The sequence below is a fragment of the Cotesia glomerata genome, linkage group LG7 (genome assembly GCF_020080835.1).
Source record: "Cotesia glomerata isolate CgM1 linkage group LG7, MPM_Cglom_v2.3, whole genome shotgun sequence".
NCBI classification, from domain to species: domain Eukaryota; kingdom Metazoa; phylum Arthropoda; class Insecta; order Hymenoptera; family Braconidae; genus Cotesia; species Cotesia glomerata.
In genome coordinates, this window is record NC_058164.1 from 1,785,407 (window position 1) to 1,808,361 (window position 22,955).

The 22,955-nt window shown below is 29.0% G+C and overlaps 1 protein-coding gene, 1 long non-coding RNA gene and 1 other non-coding gene across 5 annotated transcripts in view; 1 reads left to right on the forward strand and 2 right to left on the reverse strand.

The window, feature by feature from the left end:
- Window positions 1-6,360: 6,360 nt before the first annotated feature.
- Window positions 6,361-22,955, forward strand: part of LOC123268490 (putative uncharacterized protein DDB_G0282133) — a 42,231-nt gene continuing 25,636 nt past the window's right edge. The window contains exons 1-2 of one of the 3 annotated variants that reach the window (XM_044733609.1): window positions 6,361-6,505; window positions 11,482-14,988. In XM_044733609.1, coding sequence (XP_044589544.1) covers window positions 13,875-14,988 — 1,114 coding nt within the window. In that variant the 5' untranslated portion in view covers window positions 6,361-6,505; window positions 11,482-13,874. Of the gene's footprint in view, window positions 6,506-7,643; window positions 8,098-8,270; window positions 8,292-11,481; window positions 14,989-22,955 lie in introns of those variants that run through there. The other 2 variants (XM_044733608.1, XM_044733610.1) reach the window with 2 other exon arrangements.
- On the reverse strand, window positions 8,464-8,536 carry Trnak-cuu. The gene has a single exon. It is a non-coding gene; the product is annotated as a tRNA-Lys (tRNA).
- Window positions 8,639-10,545, reverse strand: LOC123268554. Its single transcript, XR_006510248.1, has 4 exons — window positions 9,696-10,545; window positions 9,394-9,450; window positions 9,199-9,319; window positions 8,639-9,118 (listed from the first exon to the last, which is right to left on the reverse strand). It is a non-coding gene; the product is annotated as an uncharacterized LOC123268554 (long non-coding RNA).

The following is a 22,955-nucleotide window of genomic DNA, read 5'->3' on the forward strand; positions in this document are numbered from 1 at the left end:
AGTAAAAATTTTTCTTGAAATTCTATTCTTGGTGGAAGTAATTTTTTCTTAATTCAAATTATCATAAACACTTGAAACAATTCATTTTTGTATTTGATTAAGATTTTTAGATCCTTTAGGGAAGCAGCGCCACTTACTTGAGCTGAGAAAAAAATTTTCTCACCTTGAGAAAAATTTTTTCTTGAATATTTGATACCCATTTTATATTATTTTAGCGTACAATTATACATATTGAATGAAAAAAAAGATTCAATATTTGATCTTTTCACTTGACATGTTAATCAATAAAAATATCAATGAAAATTTACTTCTATCAAGAAGTAAATTTTCTGGAGCAAGAGGCTGAATTTTCTCAGCACAAGAAGATTTTCTTGACTTAAATAAATTTTATTAGATCAAGATAAGTACTTCTTAAAGCAAGTGAATTAATTTTGTTGGAATAAGTGAAATTTCTTGTGTAAAAAAGAAATTTTTTTTTCGCTCAAGAAAATAATTAGGAAGAAAAATATTTTCTTGGCTCAAGTGAACTTTTTTTACTGTGCATGTAAGCTATAAATTGTAGCATTTAAATGATAAATATTATAAAGTGATTGGTAAAATCACGATTTTTCTATTTGAAATGGTAATTTTTAGCAGTTGATCATTACTTGTTATAAATCAACTATTATTTATTACAGTTTACTTTTTTCCGTGAAGAGACTCGGATTAGCGTTTTATTGTTATCAGAAATTAATTCGCTTATATTGACATACGTGATACTGATACAGAGAAAAGTTTAATGATAAAGATGAAATACTGTCTAGTCAAGAGAAAGGTTCGAGAATTCAGGTTTATTTAATAGTTTATACAGTTATTTAGCTAATCTGTCTATTAAACCGAATCGAAAATGGAAATTCCAGGGGGAATAAATTTTTTAAGGTTCTCGAACTTGACGCGTGTTCGCGATCACTTACCACGACAAATGACTTGACACTTACGATGACCTATTTGCAATTCAAACGATAAATGGTATCCCAACACTTCTGTCCTTGTCTGGTTTGTTGTGCGCATTGTCTAAATGTTTCAACAAATAATTTATTTGTTTTGTCTTATTTTATCTAAAGTCCAATTCAATATTCAATATTGGTATGATTGACTTTAATATTAATCTACAGACAAGCATCTGCTTACATGCCATTCACCCAAATTTGATTAGCTCCTTTTCATAACCAATTTAACCGTGAGAATTAAAGATTGTAATTTATATCGGTGTTACGTCAGTGATATTTTTTGCCGTTGCTAATTTTTTACCGTTTTAATCCTAATCTTATCGGTCAATTTATTACGTTTACGAAGTATGTTTTTTATTTCAATAATATTTCGTTTGTATTTGTTGTTTGTGTCTATTTTATTTGTGCCAGCTTTCATTTTTTTTATTTCTTTCGTGTAATCTCTCACGATCCATTAGATTTTTTGTTGTGACATGAAAGGGCAGTAATGAAATAAATTCTCTCGATTTTTTTGGCCAGACTAGACTGAGATTTGATTGAATGGTATCGATATCATTGTCAACCTTTTGACCTTCTATCACATTCATCACATACTTTGTCGTTTCAACAAAAAATTTCGTACCAGCATGAAAGATTAAACAATGTCAAACGTGAGTTGATACTGATAATTTCAGATGAGATTTAGTTATTTTTTTATTTTTTATTTTTATAAATACTTTTTATCAAAATCCCGTAGTAACTATATTCGTTGGATTAGTGTTCATAAAAGTGATAGTAATTAAAAAAAAAAAAAAATACAGTTGAGTCTAAATTATACAAGATATTTATAAGTAAAATTCGTTGACTGTATTCTGTGGAATGTCGAAACAAAAATATCATTCATTAGATTAAAAAATAAACAGCAAAATATATCGTGTTTATCAAAAAAAGTGATGAATTTTTGAATAATATCAATTTTTTATTATTGTGATTGTCATAATTTGAGTAGTAAAATATTATATTAAATTATTCAATTTACTTCAAAACATAGAATGAATTGCATATTAATTTTAGAGAGTAAAAATAAAAATTCTTAGCCATTCAAAATAATTTCAGTAAAATTTTTATATTCTAAACATTTAAATTTACTTAAAAATAAATTTTTAGACATGTAGTCATGTTAGCAAAAAAATTATTAGACAATCTATATAACGAATGTGCTATCACTCATTTTTTAATAAATTTCTATTACCATCTATAGTTCATTAATTATTTATTATTATTATTATATAATTAAATATTTTGTTGAATTAAATTTTTCATAATTTTAAATATTTACTGTATCAGTTTGATTTAATTTTGTAGTTTTATAATTTTTATATAGTTACTCTATATACGTTAATTATTGTATTTTAGAGTTATAACTCGTTATTGTATCTGATTTTTGTAATTGGTTTGAATATTAGAATAATAAATAATAATGATAAAATTTACATAGAAAAAATTCAAATGATTCTTTCATTATTTTTCAAACCTTAAAATCTCATTTTTAAAATTGCGGCGAAAGATTTTTTTTTTAAATCTATAACTAGTTATTATTATAATACCACCTTGTTAATTGTTCAACAATAATTACTAGAGCAGTTAACACTTATAAAAATTTCATTAAATAATTTTTTTTTTCAATTTTCTACAACAGCAACGATAGAAGAAACAAAATAAGTTTCGACGAAATAAACGGAAAATTTTATATTAAAAAATCATAAGAACGATTTTGAAAAATAAATTAGGGAATAATATTTCAAAAAATCCTATAAAAATTGGTATAATGGCACACCTAAAAGAATGTAATAATAAAATACAAAAGGATTTATAACAAACAAGCATTGTACTCATCCTTTTATATTTATTGCACTTTTTTTCGAATGGCTTTCTTTCTGGTCTTTCTTTCGTGCTGGGAGATCCTTTTTGGCGAAGCGACACGAGGCACCGGGCGCCTTGTCGAGGCTCACGCGCCTCACTATTAAATATATAAACATATATACGTGTATATATATTCACAACTCCCAACACATATATAAATATATCTTCGCGACATTAATCACTAAAAAAAGGAACAAATAGTTTTGTGTGAATCGTCACTCACCAGTACAGCATATATCTCGTTTATTTAAACGAGTTTCAAGTTTACTTTTAATGACCTATTTTTGTCTATTACATTCACATAAATTTTTTTCTATTACGTTATCTGTCATTGTAAATTATCTTCGAGCATGAGATATAATTTGCAAAGGGTCAGATAAAAAATAATTTTGACAAGTTCGATCAATGAAATGGGCGATTGCCACCCACACGCATCATGCCATGACTATGATTTTTTATTATGATATTGTATTATATCATTTTACATATATATATATATATATGTAGGGACTATGACTATAGAGTTGAGAGATTGGTTTCATCCATCAAAGTTCCAGGACCCAAAGGGTTCTAAGCCGATGCGAGATGCGGTGATATCTGACAGTGGGATCGTTTCAAGTGTCTACCTCTCTTACGAAAAAAATTAACAACGAAATTATTATAACTCCGAGACACTAACAGCGTGTGAACTTTAGTATTATATATTATCTCTTATCTATACGCTATTTATATTTACACTAAATGTGACATCATCATTTTAAATGTAGACAATTAATTTTAAATAATAATATTATTTCATGCTAATTTTTCCCTCGCTTATATATACTCACCCAGATCGACGTTGTCGCTGTTAATCCACCTACGGATTATTTTACTCTGTTATCAATTAATCACTTCAAACATATATCCTCCGTTCTGAATTTATTGCTCCGATGATACAGATAATCCTTATAAAGGTTTTTGCAACGAAATTGTGCATGTTTAACATTTTTTTGGCAATCAAATCTGAATTTTTATAAGTCCAGCGGACATTAAATAAGATTTCAGAGCTGGAAGTTTAAAGGGGTATCTTAATTTATAAATTTATTGAAATCCAAAAATTTTGTTTTATGTATTTCAAAAGTTTAATTATTTACGAAACTGATATCTTCAGTTTTAATCAACTGATTTGTTTGAAATATTTTCCTCAATAGCCTCTACCATAATTACTTTAAAGTTTTTATTTTTATTATTTTAAAAAAATCAAAAAAAAACAAAATTGGCCTATTTTTTCAAAGATTTTATTTTGTAAAAAAAAATTATTTTTCTTACTACGCCAGTCGAAAGTACTTACGTGGTTTCGGCTGCAATTTCACAGCAGAAAGTCCAAATTTTGTGCCGCGCTGGAATTATTCGTGCGCCATCTATAACAGCGGGCTGAAAGACAATAGTAGCGCGACAATAGTATATTACACCCCTTGGGAAGGAAAATAAGAAAAGCCTCAGATCACATGTAATTGTTGGCCGAGGCGAAGCCGAGGTCAACAAACATGTGATCTGAGGTTTTCTTTTTTACTTCCCAAGGGCTGTATAATATTTTTTTGTCCGAGGAAGGAGGAAAGCGGCAACTTTGTTTAGCGCAGTGAGACCAAAGTTGCCACTTTCCGCCCAGAGGGCAAAAAAAGAGTTTTTTATGTACTGTGGTCACTCGACGCTGTCACTTTGGTGCTTACATATTAACTAAACCTTAAATATGGTTCTTTCAAAGGCCTCAATGTTTTTATTCTAGAAAATATTTCGAGTTAATATATTATTTTGATTAAATTGAATTGATATCCGTGAAAAATTCATATAATGTATTATAAATATAAAAATATGTAAAAACTGTTTCATCGTGATAAGTGTGTAATTTTAGACAAATAATTATTTAATAGTTTTTAAATGAATGGAAAAGTATATAATCTTTGAGAAAAATCTAAAAAAAAGTTTGGAAAATATATATATGTCGGAAAGGCATTATTAGGGGCGTTAGTACAGTCCATTGGATTCGTTTGTTTCATTATTTATTAATTTAGAATAATTAAACTATAACACTGATATAAATTTTGAAATGTAATGTACGCTAACTTGTATAAACAATACTACGATTAATTATCCAAATATAATTAATATACAAGGTAAAAGCGCTGGGGAATAAGACCGAGAACGAATCCGGGGTCAGCAGGATATATTCGATGTCTTTACTTGATCAATGCTCAACGAGAACTACTCGTCTAAGTACCCCAAGTACTTCTGCTCTTAAAAATATTTTGACAGCCCTCATTGTCTGTCGATATCTTTAACTGTATACTTTTTACTTCTATCCTGTGACCTCGGCTACGTTTGGTGACCATTGTCACTCCGGACTCAAGCCCATCGCCATAACCATAAAAATTATAATCGGCTTTAGTCATAAATAATTATTGAATATTCTATGCTTTACAATTTTGCTTAAAACTAACAGACAAACTAAAATATTAGGAATTTCCCTATCTCTAGGAAAACCTAGCTCGATATTATCTCCGACATATATATATATATATATATATAAAAAAGACTGTTCACTGGTAATGAATTTATTCATTTTGTAATTAAATTACATTGAATTAGAAGGTAATTTTAAATAGGCTATTACTCGGAATCATACTGAAGCGAATAAAAAAAAAAAATGGACTCAAAAAGTGAAATTTTTTGGGTGTTATCGTGATCACATACATCATCCGCACATACAGACAACCCAACGTCCGCCGAAATATTTTTTCAAAACGGTTTTTTTTATACTATCTAGAAAAAATAGTGTTTTTTTTAAGTATCTACTGTCATAAAATTTTTTTTTTATTTTTAATGACTAGAAGAGCTAGAGTGATCTCATTTTTGGACCCTCTATTTAACTTATCCGTAACTTTTTTAATTTTCAATTATTCCGTTTAAATACTTTTTAGTACCTATATTCCCAAAATATGAAAGAATGGCAAAAAAAGATATAAAAAATATGTTGTTTTTGTTATTCATGTTTTAAAAAATGTCCTAAATGAATGCTTACAAGAATGCTTTTTTAAAGTTGCAAAACTAAAAAATTCTACTTGAAATAAGGTAAAATTATCCCTGAGGCTTTTAAATATCATATATCCGCTTTTTCTTGTATTGATAATAATTATCGTTATTACGGTGATCACACGTTTACAAGTTTGAAATAGAAATAAAAGTGAGGATAGCAATAAGCGTAAAAGAAAATGTAAATTACTTATACATTTTTATACGAACGCACTTATTTACTCCCGGATAAGAGGAAAGATTGTCGCCTTGGTCTTTAGAGCAAATTTAAATAAAATGTAAAAAAAAGAACACCATGATGATAATGTTAATGATAATGATAATAATCATAATCATAATCAAGGTAATAAAAAAAATGGATTTTTAATGCCTTAAGCGCCGCGTATTCTACCAAGTACCCAGACGAAATAATGGCCGATTATTATCCGGGAATACCTTAACCTATTCCCTCGAAGACACTTTGTATATTCTCGATATTAAGTTGGTTATGTGTTGTTAATAAAAGTTGTACGAGTCAAAAATCAAACGCCCGAGCAAACAAGGTGTATCCGATAAGCAAACACCTTTACCATACCGCTCTATTATTATACTATATAATCCGAGGGTTTCGCGTAAGCTCCACGTGTAAATCGGTCGTTTTATGATGGCGAATCGATTTCTGCATGTGGTACTAAAAAAATATTATCGAAGAACTCGTTACAGAAATTATAAAACGATAATCTACATTTATCAAAGTGTTGTAAGTGTCTGTGTTAGTGGATATGTGTATGAGTATGTGAAGTGGGTTTATGATGATATGAAAAACAAGGTTTGCTGAAAAGGGGTGTAAGCACCTTTGATACATTATATGAAAAAATAAATAAATTTGTTTGATAAAAAGTAGCAAGTGCAGGACAAGAGTTAGTTAAAGTTGTTAGAGAGATAAATAACAGCTGCCTCGTTTATCACAATCAAAAGGCATCATAATGACTAGATTAATCAAGTTAAGACTTAAATCAAGATTGACATTGATTGCTGTATAAAAATAATCATAACAGTAATAATATTTGTACCGTTCGTTTCGGTCAATTTTATTGTTAAGTATGACGTGAATGACGGTTTATAATTGAAATGATCTGTAACTCGACGAATTATCATTTTATCATTTATATTTGCATTCTAAGCTCCTTTTAAAAAATTATTTTGGAGTTTTTATTTATAGGTATCTAGACAAAATACGCTTGTTACTTTTCTGTTAGTTGGTGTAGAAGTCATTTGAATGCCAGCGCAGAATTTTTTTTTATGTAAATAATAATATTTTTCTCGTTGAAATGGTTTTTTTTTACAGCTTACAATTAGACATGAGAAAAATTCGTCCGTAATGTTATGAAACATTTAAAATGCTTTGATAAATTTTCCTTAAGGAAAAATACAAATTTTGTTTTAACACTTATAAATATCATTTCAAGGTCTAATAATAATTTCTGGATTTACTAGTTAAAACGTGTAAGAGTGTAAATTTTTTGCCGGAAGATATCTTTGAGAGAAATCAAGCGATTAGAATGACTTGGTAGTGATTGAAAAAGTTTATCTATGTAGATCTGATTAGATTTGATGTTAATTGATTCAGTAGTTTTAGAATTGTTTGAAGAATGATATCTTGAAAGAAAGAATATGATTTTCGTCTAATTTATATCTATATTTTTAAAAATGAAGAATATCTACTTAATACGCTCTTTCACTGGAAAACTTATATGCGTTAACAATTGGTTTAACACACATGAAGAATGTTTCATATTCAACGCCGTAAACGAACTATACTTATTTGGTCATTTTTTTCACGTTTTATGCTATGTTAAAATCTATAGTTTGCTTACGGCATCAAAGCATAGTATACACTTAATATGTGTTAAAATAACGCATTTGGTTTAGAAGTGGATCTGCACTTTTGCCATATATTAAAGAATCAATTGACGAAATTTCGAGTTTTTGTTTAGTATATTTTGAGTTTTGAGTTTTTTAGATAATTCTTAAGGAAATTTTAAACGTTAATGTTTCCGATAAAAACGAGTAGAAAATTAGGCATCGAAAGAAATTGAAGAACATTCCGCTAGAGGCCCTAGTATTGAAAGTGCATAGTGTTTCTCAAAATTAGGTAAGTATTGTATGGGTCATTATTGATAAAAAAAATGAAATTTGTGATTCTTTGTATACACATTCATGTTATTAGATGACTCTGAATCACAATATTTATACAAATTTATCTTAATTGATAGACTGATAAAATGGAGTCAATAGTGCTCGGAAGACTGATAACCATTGAATTTGCTCTGAAATGTATATGTATATGTTATGTATGTATAAATATAAGTGAAACGATATATTTTTAACGATTTAAAAGCAGTCTGAGATTGAAATCAATTGTTATTGCGCTCCAAAATCAATCAAAAAAGCAAAATATTGCAAAAATGTTCAAAATTTTGAATTTTTTGGTTTTGGAACCTCCAAAATCCAAAAATAACGCCCAACGTGGGGCTCGAACCCACGACCCTGAGATTAAGAGTCTCATGCTCTACCGACTGAGCTAGCCGGGCGACTGAGGCACCCGGGCACTGCGGTTGAACAAATATATAATAAACGAAAAACTTTGGGATTATTGCAATTTTTGAAATTTTTTTGTAAAACCAACCCACCAAAAAAAACTCCAAAATGACAAAATTTTGATTTTGTCAACGAAAATCGACGAAAAAACATCATATACGATGCGACTAGTTTTTCTCTTACTCTCCATATTCATTATATATGATATTTCTAAGTATTTCTTTATTCAAAGTTATCGATTTTTCAAATAAACTTACTTAAATTTCAATTTTTTTGCATTCAACAACAAATTGCTTGGTCACCATCGATGTACAGATTGTCGATCGAACAGAAGAAATGTTTTAAATTAAAATCTTACAGCAATACATAAGACATAAGTCATGGTCTTGAGTTAAAGCAGTAAGCTAAAATTGCTTGAAATTGTAGCGCTTCCATCTATTATTGTAAATGGTATTCCTCTTCCCTACGCCAACATCGTAAAGTGTCTTGGCGTTTGTTTTTCAAGCGATCAGTCATGGAACAATCATGTGTGTTCAGTGAAAAATGTTAATGGGTCCTCACATGACTTGAAGCTGCTGAAAAAAACAACATGTTGAAAATTATATGATAATGATTGCCATTTCCATTTGAGCAATTTGTGTTTATATTTATTTACCTGATAATCATTGCCGTAGAATAATTTCAGAAGCTGTTTATATCTCGATTATGATTATTACAACTGTGAATTACTATATCTTTCTTCGAGATGACATTAGCTTACGTAGGCTTCAAATCAACTGGCAGTAAATAGTTTTATTAGATTCATACTTATATTTTACGACAGAACATCGTAGTCAAATTGTATAATTACCTTGCTCCTTTTTAGCCTTTACCAAGTGAAATAACTGGGATGGAGCTATAAGAGTGACTGTTAAATATAATATTTAAGTTTAAATTGAAGTTCAATTAATAGAATTTACTAATTAGAAAATATATACATGACAAAATATATACAGTATATGAACAACCCTGATAAGTTAAGCTAAATTTATTTAACAACCAAATAAAATAATTTACAATATTCAATATTACACTCATAAATTCGAGTTCCATAATTTTTTAAGTTATAAATTTAAAATTTTACTTTTTAATAATTAAGAATTTAGAATTTACCTTGTTTAATTTAGTTGAATTCCTCAGAAGAATCTCTATTTACTCATTGAAACTCGAAGAAGATTAATATAATTGTAATAGTTGATTTATTTTTTATTTATTAAAACTTCACTCATTCTAAATACAAAGGTCTTATTAAGTTATGAAGTCAATGATTCATAATTTAAAATCGAGTTTGTACAGCAATGTAGACACGTAACTTCTTATCAATGTTCAATGTTCAATGAACAAAAACAATGATGTTTTTTTTTATAGTGAAGAAATTGATTTGTGATTCGTAGAAAAAAAAAAGAAAAAGGGAAAAATATTTTTTCTGTAAATTAAAAAATTTAATAATGAAATTTTAAATTATGTTCAATCGAATAAAGTTGTTGAATAAACTCCAAGTCCTTTGACTTCCCCTTTATTAGATTTCTTTTGGCTCGCGAAGTAGTACGTTATCCTTTGAAGTCTGTTAGACCCTCGTACTTTTCCGAGCCCACCCTAACATAAAGGAATCGAATGTAAATTTAACGTCAATTTAAAGTGAAATAGAAAGACGTTAGCATCAGGTCGTTAGTGTGCGACAAAGAAGTAAAAGCTGCGTATATACAGCGTCAGACTCGAGGGGCAAGTGTATGAGTTAAGATGGAAAAACCTTCGTTGTATAGCAACTCGTCTCATTTCATCCTTTTATTTCGAATCGGATGAAGCGATTCGCTGAATAACCTACCTAGAATTCTTCTTTTAAGAGCAAAAACTTCACAGAGAATTTTTACCTAATGATTAAGCGTATTCGGTTAAGTAAAAACTCGTTATTAAATTAGGCCCGGTGATATTTTGCAAACTGCGAATTTGAAATACCAGCAAAAAAATTTACTATGGATTTTGTTCTTAAATTCATATGTTAAAACAAATTTTTTTTTTTTTTTTTTTTTTTTTTTTTTTTTTTTAATGAATCTATGCAATTTTCTAACAATAATTTATGAAAATTTTTTTGTAACAATAATATCAGAAACTTTCTGCAGAAAAAAAATGATTGCTAGGTCATTTTTCTATATATATTATTAGTTTGGATCAATACGAATTTTACTTTATTTTAGTAATGATTTAGATCAAATTTATAATTGATTACTTTTCTTGATTGTTTTGATTCCTAACAACAAATTAAAAAATATCTTACGCTTCTACTATAAAGTTAGACTCATTAATTTTTTTTTTAAATACTTTTGTAAAAAGATTGAAAATTTTTATAATAAAATCATTTTTGTTTCAAAATACAAATTAAAGAACCGAATCAATCATAAGAAAATAATTTTTTGCACATAAAAATTTGTCTAAAATTTTATTCCATAAAAAACATCAAAACCTTTTAAAAAGGTGCTCAGTGACCGAGTAATTTTTTGGCACTTGAATGTATGTATGAATTCCTCCGCTCATACCTCACGGGTTTTCAGAGACGTAATAGAGACACCATTTGGCACGTAGTCCCAGAAAAAAGGAGTAATGGCCTTTAAAAACAAAAAAATAAAGAGCCCCGTTTGAAATTTGTCTCGTTTTTTCTTCTTAAACCGTAGTGGCTTTTAACGTAATTCTTATCTCAAAGTATTATCAAAGTATCCCAGGATAAATCTGGGGAAAAAAAAACAAATATATTTTATCAGTCCCTTTAAACCCACAAGCCTAATCGATCCAAAGGAATTCTTCTTATTTTCCTTCAATCTATTTTATCAAAATAAAATCCTATTACATTGTTACTTAAAAAATCTAAATTTAATAAAAATAAATATTTTTTTTCTGCTTCCAGATTTGCTGCATACGCAGAAACACCCGAAGAACAGTAATAAAAAATGAATTTAAAAAAATAGCATCACAGTTATGTATAATGCTTGGATAAAAGAACTAGAACATACATGAGCACATGAGCTCATACTATAAAGAAACTTGTTCTGAAAACACTTTGACAGACAACCTTTTGGACGAGGTAAAAAAAGTAAAAAGGTGGATGAAAGGATCACCTAAACAAGGTGCATTGTTATTAGTGATCGATGTTACTGTCATACAAGATGAAATCTCAAAAGATTTAATCTACTCCGGACAAAAATTGTTACAAAACGTACGAAAAATAATACAAATACAAATACGGATAAGAATAACAGCAATAGTAACGATAATAATAACCAACCCTTGGAAGGATTTAAGTGAAAAAAAAAAAAAAAACGGCGTAACGTCAACCAACAATGCAAGAAGCAACTTTCACCATTAAAACTTGTATAACTAGTTCACAAGGGTTATGGTTAAAATCAGTAGTTATGAGAAACGCTCGGATATTAGTTGGATACTGGTTGCAAATAATAAGGACGGTGGTGGCGTGGATACTGGTGCTGTTGGTGCTCCCGGTGGCGTTGGCACACGGTCGATCTTGAGTCTTGAGAGTGCCGACGAGTGTGGTTACTCTTATATATCTTCTCTATACACTACTTATACTTACACTTATCCTTATCCTTCCACTTATACTTATGTACTTGTTCTGTTCGTTGGTTCATCCAACGTCTGCTCTAACGTCGTATTTATCGCTGTCGTTGTACTTATATTTTATACATATATATATTTTACATACATCTGTGTATTAGTGTACTTGTGATCTGTCTGTGCGCCTGACTATGTGCCCCGACACGAGAGTGAACCGACCAAGTGGCCGAGCCAAGCCGAAGAAGACAACCGCGGCACTCGTTCAGTAGTTTCTCGGACGGCGCACCGGCATCATCCGACCTCCAATAATACACCAGAGATAACCCTCTGGTCTTAATTACTATTCATTACCACCTATACATACATATTTAATAAATAAATAAATAAATACATTGATCTATAAATACACTTTTAAATTAAAAAAAAAAAAAATTTATAAAATAAAGAAAAAATATATGTGTGTGTTTCCACCCTTATCACATGGAATTTTTTGATGAGCCAGCTACACGTGACTCCAACTCTGTTCGGAAAAATTTTTCACTCTAAAGAAGAAAAGTTCGAAGGAGCTGAAAGGAGTAATAAATATTTGAATTTAGCGGGAAAAAATAAATTACAAATGAAACGTATGATTTTAAATGGATTGGAGCCGTGTAGTGAATTATGTAAATTAAAATTTTTAATTGGATGTGATTTTAATAAAACAGTGACGTGTGTGTCGAGGTAATAAAGATGATGACTTTATACCGGGACAATGTGGTACACATTACTTGAATTGAGTAAAATAAATAAATAAATAAATTTTTTTAAGTGGTGTTAAGTAATAATTTATTAGTAATAGAAAAATAGTATTTTTAAAAATTAAATTAACGAATTGATGTAAGTAGGGCTGACCGCGAGAATAATCGGGTGGATTTTCAGTAAGGTGGTAAAAAGATATACAAGACCCGTTAAGGCGATCCGTCAGAGTGGGATTGATAGACCGAGAAAACGACCGCGAAATAAAACAAGAGGAAGAAGAAGAAGGAGAAGAAGAAGAGGAAGCTCACGGATAAGTTTCTTCTTATTCTCTATATCTCTATAGAGAAAATAAGAAGTAATAATAAGAGTAAGAATAGTAGAGCACAGCAGGGAGGGAATAGGAATAATCAAAGGTAAACCACTATGAGAAGACACAATAGCTCCACTAGAGCATGAATTCGTTTAATAACTCGCAAGAGGATTTTTATGATTATGATAACGCGGTGGTATCTTCATTATGCTTTTACCAGCGACAGCTGTTTCATTTATTTCCAAACAAAATAATAAAGTGAATATTTGCTTGATAATATTGTTATTATTATTATTATGATTGTTTTTGTTATTATTATTATTATTATTATTATTATTATTACTATTATTATTATTTAGTAGCCTACTGTGTTATTATTACCGGTAATTTTGAGTTTTATTTTATAAATGTATCATGATGGTACAGGATAAAAAAGACAGCGAGGCTAGGTGGATTGCCAGCCGACAGCACGGCTGTCTGATGGAAGAAGCGAGAATAATCGACTTGGTAATCGTTGGTGGTAATTATTATTTGTAGCAAATAATAATAGAGTTAAAAATTCAATAAAAATCTAGTAGCCGCGGAGTAAATAGAAAAATAGCTAAGTAATAGCTGGTGTAATAGTAATAAAGATAATAAGGAAGAAGGAGATTGCAATAAAGAGTTTAGATGAGAGCGTCATGCTTGGTGAGATCGACACGGGCGATCCAAAAGTGGTGAAGTCTCATACCGATAGTTCACGATCCATCTCCAATTCTACTCAACCTTTTTATTACCGAAGAGACTCTATTAGTTTTAGTTTTCACGATAGCAATAACAATAATAATCATTTTAATAGCAATAGTTGTAGTTGTAATAATAGTTGTAATGATGAATTTTCATCCAGTGGACCCTCCGGACGAGGGAGAGACAGAGACAGAAATTGTTATCTTAACCGTAAGTTGTGTAAGAAAAAACTCACCAAGGACAATTTGTATTCTTCAATGGATAACTACTCCATTGATAATGATAATAATGATGATGATGATGATAATGATCAACGAAATTTATTATTAAACAGTGCTGATAGATCCGCGATTTATTGTGAGACGCATTTATGCTACGATGATAAAAAATGTGGAAATGAAGAATCATCATGTAAAAAAAAGTCAGTGTTAACTAGGGTTAGTAATTATTTAACTGAGTCTCCGGTCGAGTCTAGTCAACGCTTCCGTACATTGGGAGATTCCAAAGGAAGAGGCAGTATTGACAGAGAAAAGCTTAGTAGAGTGGAGAATGAATGGTTCGTGAGTTATAAAAGTGACGAGTGTAACTTTAAAGACAATAATATTGATAATTGTAGTTTTAATAATGATTATGATAATGATGATGATGATATTGATAGTAACAGTAGTTTCAAAAGTAACGGTAGCGGTAGAAGTAGTACAAGTTATTACAAATTGAAAGACAAGTGTGACCGTAGAATCCCATGCAGACGGTTTTACATCCAATTTGCGTTTATATTGTTTTTGATTGCATTTGGTGGACAGACGGGTGTCGGAGCGGGCATTGGGATTGGTGTACCTAGATCAAGTGTACTTGGGATTATTACCGTGGGTACGATGTTCGGTGTGACCGGCGTTAAAGCTGCGCCAGTTGACTTGAGTGATGCTGGTATTAGGGCTGAACGCTCTGCTAATTTATCTCATCTCACTGGCACGTCAAGGAAGATACTTATATTTATTAAGAATAAATATCTTCAAATTTTACCCGATGGCACTGTTAATGGGACGGAAAACTTTACTGCTGATTACAGTGAGTCTATTTTTTTCATATTTATTGAGTAAAATAGAAGTTTAATTTTATTTTTAAGAGTTAAAAAAATTTTTTAAATATTATTTTCGCTAAAATTTTTAAGAATTAAAAATTAATTTTCTACAGAAAATAAATAATTTTTAAAAACCGAAATTATTATTTTTATTATTAAATTATCGTAATTTCAATAATAAAAAAATTATAATTTTATTTGCATAAAAATTTTGATATTTAAAAAAATTTTATAATATTTAAAAAAGTCGATATAAAATTTTACTAACAAATTATTTTCTTTAAAAATTTCGGGGATGGTCCATTTAACTCTCGGCCATAAACTTTCATCAACAAATAAAAAATGTTAAAAAACACCAATTTATAAATTTTTATATAAACGATTAATTAAGTAGAAAGTTAATCAACAGCTTAATTAATTTTACCCTTAATAAATATAAAAAATCTGAAAATATGAAACTAATGAGAGGCTAATTATCTCAAAAATAAATTATTAAAAAAGAAATCACAAATGAATAATAACCATATAATTAAAGTTACATCAGAATAAATAAATAAATTAATTAATTACCAAGAGTTTAAAACCTGTAAAGCTGATCGCGTTACCTGTAGATTTAAAAAAGAACTTTTAAGAATCAACAAATTTAACGATTGACGTGTATTCTTGGCGGAGCAGTTGCGATCCAAGAATACACCGACTATCTTGTATTAAACTAGTCCACAGTAGAGTAAGTAACCTTTCCATCAACCTCCCTCATCCTAATTACAGGCGTTAATTCACTCGCCTTCTCACACGTACACGTTTTGTTTAAAAAACAAAAAACAAAAATAAATAGAGCAAAATCAATCAACTAATTACTTGCTATCCTGGCTTGAGACAGCATTCTTCATTCTTTAACTAAAAGATACTAAATAAATGATAAAAATATCTTCCTGCATTTCCAACATTCACAAACGGTTTTTTAATTTTTCTTACACTCCTTTTACATACTCAAGTCGGTTTATTTTATTTTATTTGCCCTTATTATAGTGATGTTCTGCAAATAAAAACTCTCAACACATTGTAAGAGTAATTGCAAAAAGATTATTATGCCTACAGAGCTTGGTAGTGTAAAGGGTTGACGGTGTAAATTACACAAGGGAATTATGCTAAGTGATTGTCTGTCGGTACGCTTTAGCAAGGTTGCTAGAAAATAATGACACTGTATATATTTTAATATGGATTATAAAAGTAGTGGATTATAAAAGACCCAAGTTATATTGGATAAGAACACCTTATTCACTTGGAAGCTTACCAAACGATTCACCGGCTGTTACACTACTTAGTCACCCGTTTACTTTAGCTTAAACGCAATACACAAGTGCTTTAACTAAACTATAGTAACCACAGAGTAACTCAACTTAGCATATTACATAGTAAACTCTGTGTTGTGTATTTTACAAGTGTGTACAGCTGAAATAATCGTATCAGTAAAAGTATAGTAGGAACAGAACGGTAGCGAGTATTATTCAGATCACTTAACTTCATTCCCATATTTAAAACTATTTCAATTGAACTAGAGCTTTGATTTAACTCAAGATTACTTTTTATGATATTAAGTGGAGAGTTTAGTTTAACTTGGTTGAACACGGTCCACGTGCAGACTGATCACCGAGTGAATATAAAAATTTAAACTCTTAGACGGAAGGTATGATGATGATGATAATGGCAGCGGCGGTGATTCGCAATCCTTAGTCCAGTGACGAAGACGACCAGATCGCTTTGGATATCAATCATCGTGGAATCCGGCCTACTTAATTGGCCTCTCCTACCTGGATACATGATTCTTCATTCCTGTACTTATTTAGATTTACTAGCAGTGATCACGTGTCGTTATTTTCTTTAAACGTCTATTGCGACCAACTGATCGCCTTAATTCTCCTCTCATCTCTTCTTTTATACAGTTAATTTTTATTTTTGATGATCTTCGTTATTACTTTGAGTTGTCGGTACTATTTGCTCTGTTTTAATTATCTGTAATGTATTCCGATGATACAAATAGTTTCATTTACTTGATACAGTACATATATATCTATATCTTTATATACTAGAGATGGTTGTTGCTAGTTATTGGTTTTACATACTCTCATACGTATGCAAATTACAAGCGAGAAAACTACGAGATAATTTGATATTTTTTCTTCGGTGAATTTGTAGTTGCAACTTGTTTTTTAAAATTTGTAGTTGTTAAAACTACATTCCTGCTGAGTAAATTATTTTATTTTCTTATAAAGAAAAAAAAAATGTTTTTCCTCATTTTAGATAATTTTTTATCTGGTTATTATTTCAATACCTACTACATCTGATAGGTATTCCCGAGATCGGAAGTATTAATTATACACATTTGGTATATTAATTTATAAATTATAAAATAACATAGTATTTTAGTAATTTAAATTACTGCGTGAAATGTTGATGTATGCTCGAGCATTAATTGAACCAAACGAAAAAGAAGCTTTAAAAATTATGAGTAATTGTGTGTAATTTAAATGGATAAAAATACTTTAAAAAACGTAATAATAATGATGATAAATAAATGAGAAAATTTCGTATGGTGTCGTGTAATCTCGATTGAATATCAAGATAAAGTTACCAGACTTCAATGCGATCTAGCAGAAAGGATAAAATAAAATAAAATAAAATAGAATAAAATAGAATAACTGGAGTTTGTAGTTGTATTGCTCGATTGCTGAATAAGCGGGTATTATAACGCGCGATTAGCTAAGCCGGAACTGCATTGGTAGTTCAAGGGTTATATAGGATCAGAATGAACGCATCACGTACATCGAGACTGCATTCATCGTTCCGCTCCTCCCCATGTTTCCTTGAGTTTTCCTTCAGGCTTTAATCCACCCTTTATACTCTTGATCTTTTTAACTTAGCTGGTGTTTTTTTATTGCTCTTTTCTTCGTAGTTTCTTCAACGTTTACTTCTTCTCGTTTCTATTTATACTTTTAGTATAACTCTATCCTTTAACTCTCTATCCTATCTTCTCATTCTTCTCATCTTGGTTACTGCGATTGATCTACTGCGAATTATATCTAGTCACGCGAATTCTCTGTACTTGATAACATTTTTAAATAATAGTTAGTGCATACTCAACAAATTTAATAAATTTTTTAAAAATAGTAAATATTTACAAGGCTATTTAAATCTCTAACTAATGTAAATACGCTCCGGTTTAATTATTGCTATTAGTGTAAGTAATAATTTTTTATTTGCTTGCAAAATAAAATCAATCCTTGAGTTTATTTAATCTGACTAATAAACTTTTAATTAGTCAAATAAAAAACTATTTGATTTGCAAATAAAAGTTTTGCGAAAAAAATGACTTTTATATTTTAAAATAAAAAAAAAAAAATGTGTGGGCGTACGTCCAAAGATAAAGTAACACGTACTCTGCATATAAACTTGCCATACCATTGAGTATTGACCTACCTCAATGGAGGCACAGGCTGTTGCGTATACTTTTTAAAGTCAAGTGTACTTCTTACATATGTATAAGACTTTTTTATTATTTTATCCGGCAATGTTAATGATTGCGTATTAGAAATTGTTCATTTAAATAAATTATTCATTCAGAATTTTATTGCCGAATCATTTAGAGTTATATGTATTTTGGAGCGAGGAATTCGGGTCAAAATTATCTCGCGATCAATTTAGATGTTTTTTTATTCCTTATTCCTTGCGAGCAAAAGTGAAAATAAAATTTAAAAAAATAATAAGTGGGATTCTTATAAGTGACAGCAAAGTTGAGTTCAAAATTTTGTTTGTTATCCAATCTACAGAGACAAATAGTTACGGAAGGAGAATAAATAAACTTCTGAAGAGTCAAAAACATTTTTCAGAAGAACACTTCTGGATGTTTACCATTAATTTTCTACAAGAACTTTGTCAACTTATTTGAATTATTAATTTCTTTTGTAAAGATGACAATAGTAAAAGAAAATTTATTTTCAATTTCAAAAGAATAGAAAATTGGAGGATTTTTTTGAATTTAGTGATAAAAATATCGGATCTTGTTATCACGTTTATTTTTTTTATAAATATTTGTTTGATTATAATGTATACTCCAATTTTAAATTGTTATTTAAATTTCATTTTTTCTAAGATTATCAATAGTTACTGAAGAAAAAAATACTATTATTATTGTGAAAATTTCATTGGAACAAGAACATATATTCTTGATAATTATCAAGAATATATTTTCTTTTCTGAAGAATTAATCACTAAATTCAAATTTATTTTAACAAATTCTTGAGTTTAAAAATCTATATTTACTCGACAAACATCACTCACAATTGAAGAATAATTCATTTAAAAATACAGGAATAAACTAATTCATATAATTTAATACGTAAATTTTTTCTATGCTTGTATGGGAATTGGAGCTATAATAACATAGAAATTATTATAATTTTAACATAGAAACAATTCCTACAATAACATGCGGGCTTAACGATGTTGTACAGTTATTTTAACTACATCATGCAAAAACAATCGCTGTATTCTTAATATTAGAATACATTCTAAGTATAACAAACAGAAATTTTGACTATTTTATATAATAATTATGCTTATGCTAATTTAATATAAATTTTCGTAAGTTGAAGTCAGAAAAATAATAAATATATTGCTTACTTTTCCCTTCAAATTTAATTAAAAAAAATAAACGCAAAAAAAAATCGAAAAAAAAATTTTCATAAGAAACATAACTGTTTACATCATCTCATACATAAAAATATTTCTCACATATAAAATGAAATTGAAATCAATGGTATTGAATGGAGTGTGCCGAGGTCTTATGCACATATATTTACAATGTATGTAAATCTAATATGATAAATGATAAGTATATTATGTTATTCTGGTGGCTGATAGTTATAGTATCCACGAAGTACGGAAGTAAGTTGCTTTCGCCTGTACTACACTGTTGATTAACCCGACGGTTTATTGTAATTGAAATATCCCGGATGGCCTAGTACGTACTCCATATTAGTCTGCAGATAGAAAGTAAAGGGTCCAAGATAAAAATATAAGCTAAATACTAAAAATACGTGAACGCGGATGCGGTAAAAAAATAAAAGCGCCGGGTAGAGTCGGCCTGGAGTTAAATAAACAAATAAAACAATAAATTTCTTGGCAGAGAATAAAATAAACCTCTTTTAAGAACGTGTCATTTTGCACGTATACGCATCACAAATAATATACAATTGAAGCCTGAGAGTCAATAACCCCGATATCTAGATCAATTGAATAGTAAATATTCTCTCCATCAACGAAGTTGTACTATTGACCCTTAAACTCGAGCTTGAAGTGATGTAACACACTAAATCGCGGCTAAGAAATAATAACTCCGATCATTAATTTTACTACCGACTCATTACACTCCGTCGAATTTATCTTCATTTAGTTTTAGATTCTCCTTTTATTGCCTTTCGACGAACATCATAAACTCAAAGCCATCTTGGTGATTAATCATACTATTAGTGTCTATTTATTAGTTTTTTCTCTTTATTTTTTATCTGTATGTTATGCTATTATCTATTATTAATCTTGACAATCATTGCATCCATGACATTATAGCGCGCATTTGAATGTTAATAGAAAGTTCATTGACAGAGTTCACGGCAGTTTCATTGATAAATATTCTTCGCAGCAGATGAGTCAGTGCCTGTTGGTTATTTAAATTCCATTTTTTCATATGATTGTTTACCGATAGAATTAAAATTTTTACTGTTCCAGTAATTTTTTTTTCGAATTTTAAATTAATTGCTAATTTTGAAAATGAAAATTTTCAAAAATCTTAATAAATTTCAAACCAATATTTCGTTGTATTTTTAGAGAATTATTGAAATTAAACAATGCAAAATCTTGCAACTTTTTACGTAAATCACTTATATTGATTCCTTCCTAAATTAAATTAGTTCATTGATTAAATATTTAATGAAGTTTTTTAATTATAAAAATTTTACTCAATAAAAATTTTTTCTTTGAAAAAATCTTTTGCTTGATTCTAGACAAACAGAAATTTTCATTCAACCTTTTTTTATAGAGTGTGAAACAATTGTCAAGTTAAAAAATTAAAAAACAACAAAATTAATTATTATTAATATTTTTAAAAAAACCTGTATTAAATTTTTATATAAATAAACTTTGTTGAGTAAAAATTTAAACTTTTAAAACTTTTTAAAATAATTTTTTTTTAATTTCCTTTCAACTTTTGTTGATTAAAATTTTACTGTAGAAAAAAATTAACAATTGATTTCAATCCATCTTACAGTATCTTAAATGATTTATGTAAAAAGTTACACGCTTTTTCCATCAAATCTAATCAATAGATAATGAAATACTGAAAAAAGATCCAAAAATTATCATCCAAATTTTTTATTTACGGTATTTCCTGCATCAACAAATTGATTGACATTCTTGTGGTTTCAAGGCTCCCTAATTTCTATGAAATAATTATTCAAAGTGAAAAAATAGTGTTAAGTATACAAAAATAATGAATAAATTCAACGATCACCACAGACAACATTTATAAAAATTCCAAGTATCAACATAACAGATATTTGACAACTTTTAAAAAATTTACGTTTAAATATTTGTGTTACTTTAATCAGTTATTAATAAGACTTGCACAAGTTTAAAAACACTCGCTTACGTCATACGTTTTATTACCGACTTGTAAGTTCAATATAAAAAAAAAAATTGTCTGTTGAATTGTGGAATTTAGTGAGGCATCTGCAAAATTATTGGTAGTAACTGTCTAGTAAACACAAGACAAGAACCGTAAGCTAAAAAATATTTTAAAAAAGTAATATTGTCATGAAGAATTTGAGTGTTTAATTTTTATTATTTATCTCATCTCACTAATTGCCATTAGCGAGTATGTATGTACTTTTATAGAAGACAATGCCATGTACTTTAATGTACTTGAATGCCAAGAATATTTTAAACCTGTAATTCTCATACTCATCATTTTATCTTACCCTCCATTATTAAATGTTAATTGTTATTAATTAAGAATTAAAATCCCAGAATGTGGAGCTTCAAAAAATTTATAATTAATAAATATTTGAATTTACCGTTAAATTGAATTAAAAAAATTATTATAAAATGCATGTAAAGGTTTTTTTTTTATTTTTTAGCCATGTATACTAATATCATTATCATTATAATTATCATTACTACAGGTATTTACGCTCTGTTTTCCTTTCTTTGAGAATGTCTTGAGATGAAAAATTTTTTATAAAATGTACGTAAAAATTTTTTCTATCATTCCTATAGATATTTACGTTATGTTTTCTGTTTTCCTTTCTTTGAGAATGTCTTATATTTTTCTCGGGTTCGTTTGTGTGGTGATCGTTAGATAAACAACTCGGTTGTCCACTTTTTCGTGCCCTTCCGCCCTCAGGTTAACGAGAAAACGGAACATTGGATTTCTTTACGACGGTTTAAGAGTGACTACTGCACGATACTGAAGAATATAATAACGTGTAGGCTGGCTGAGTGTTCTGTAGGCTGATAATGGGTGAAGAAGAGATAGTATTTGTTAGTAGAATAGAAGAAAAGTCATTATGACGCTGAAAGCTCGACTATAAGTCCGAGTCTTACAGTTCATTAGATCTCTAGCACGTATTTAATGAAAGTACGCTAAATGTCACTTTAATACCTGGAAAAGAGTTAACGGCCACCATACGACATAATATAGTAGCTTGGCTTCCATTCGAACCATCAACCATCACAAAGCAGTCGGAATGTCAGTGACACTAAAAATCATTCCCATATAATTTTTTCATTCCATTTTATTTTATATAAATATCATTTTTTTATATTTTTATATTTTAATTAACGATTTACTACAAACAATAATTGTCTCTCTCGTCTATGTCTATGCAATTATAAATTATTA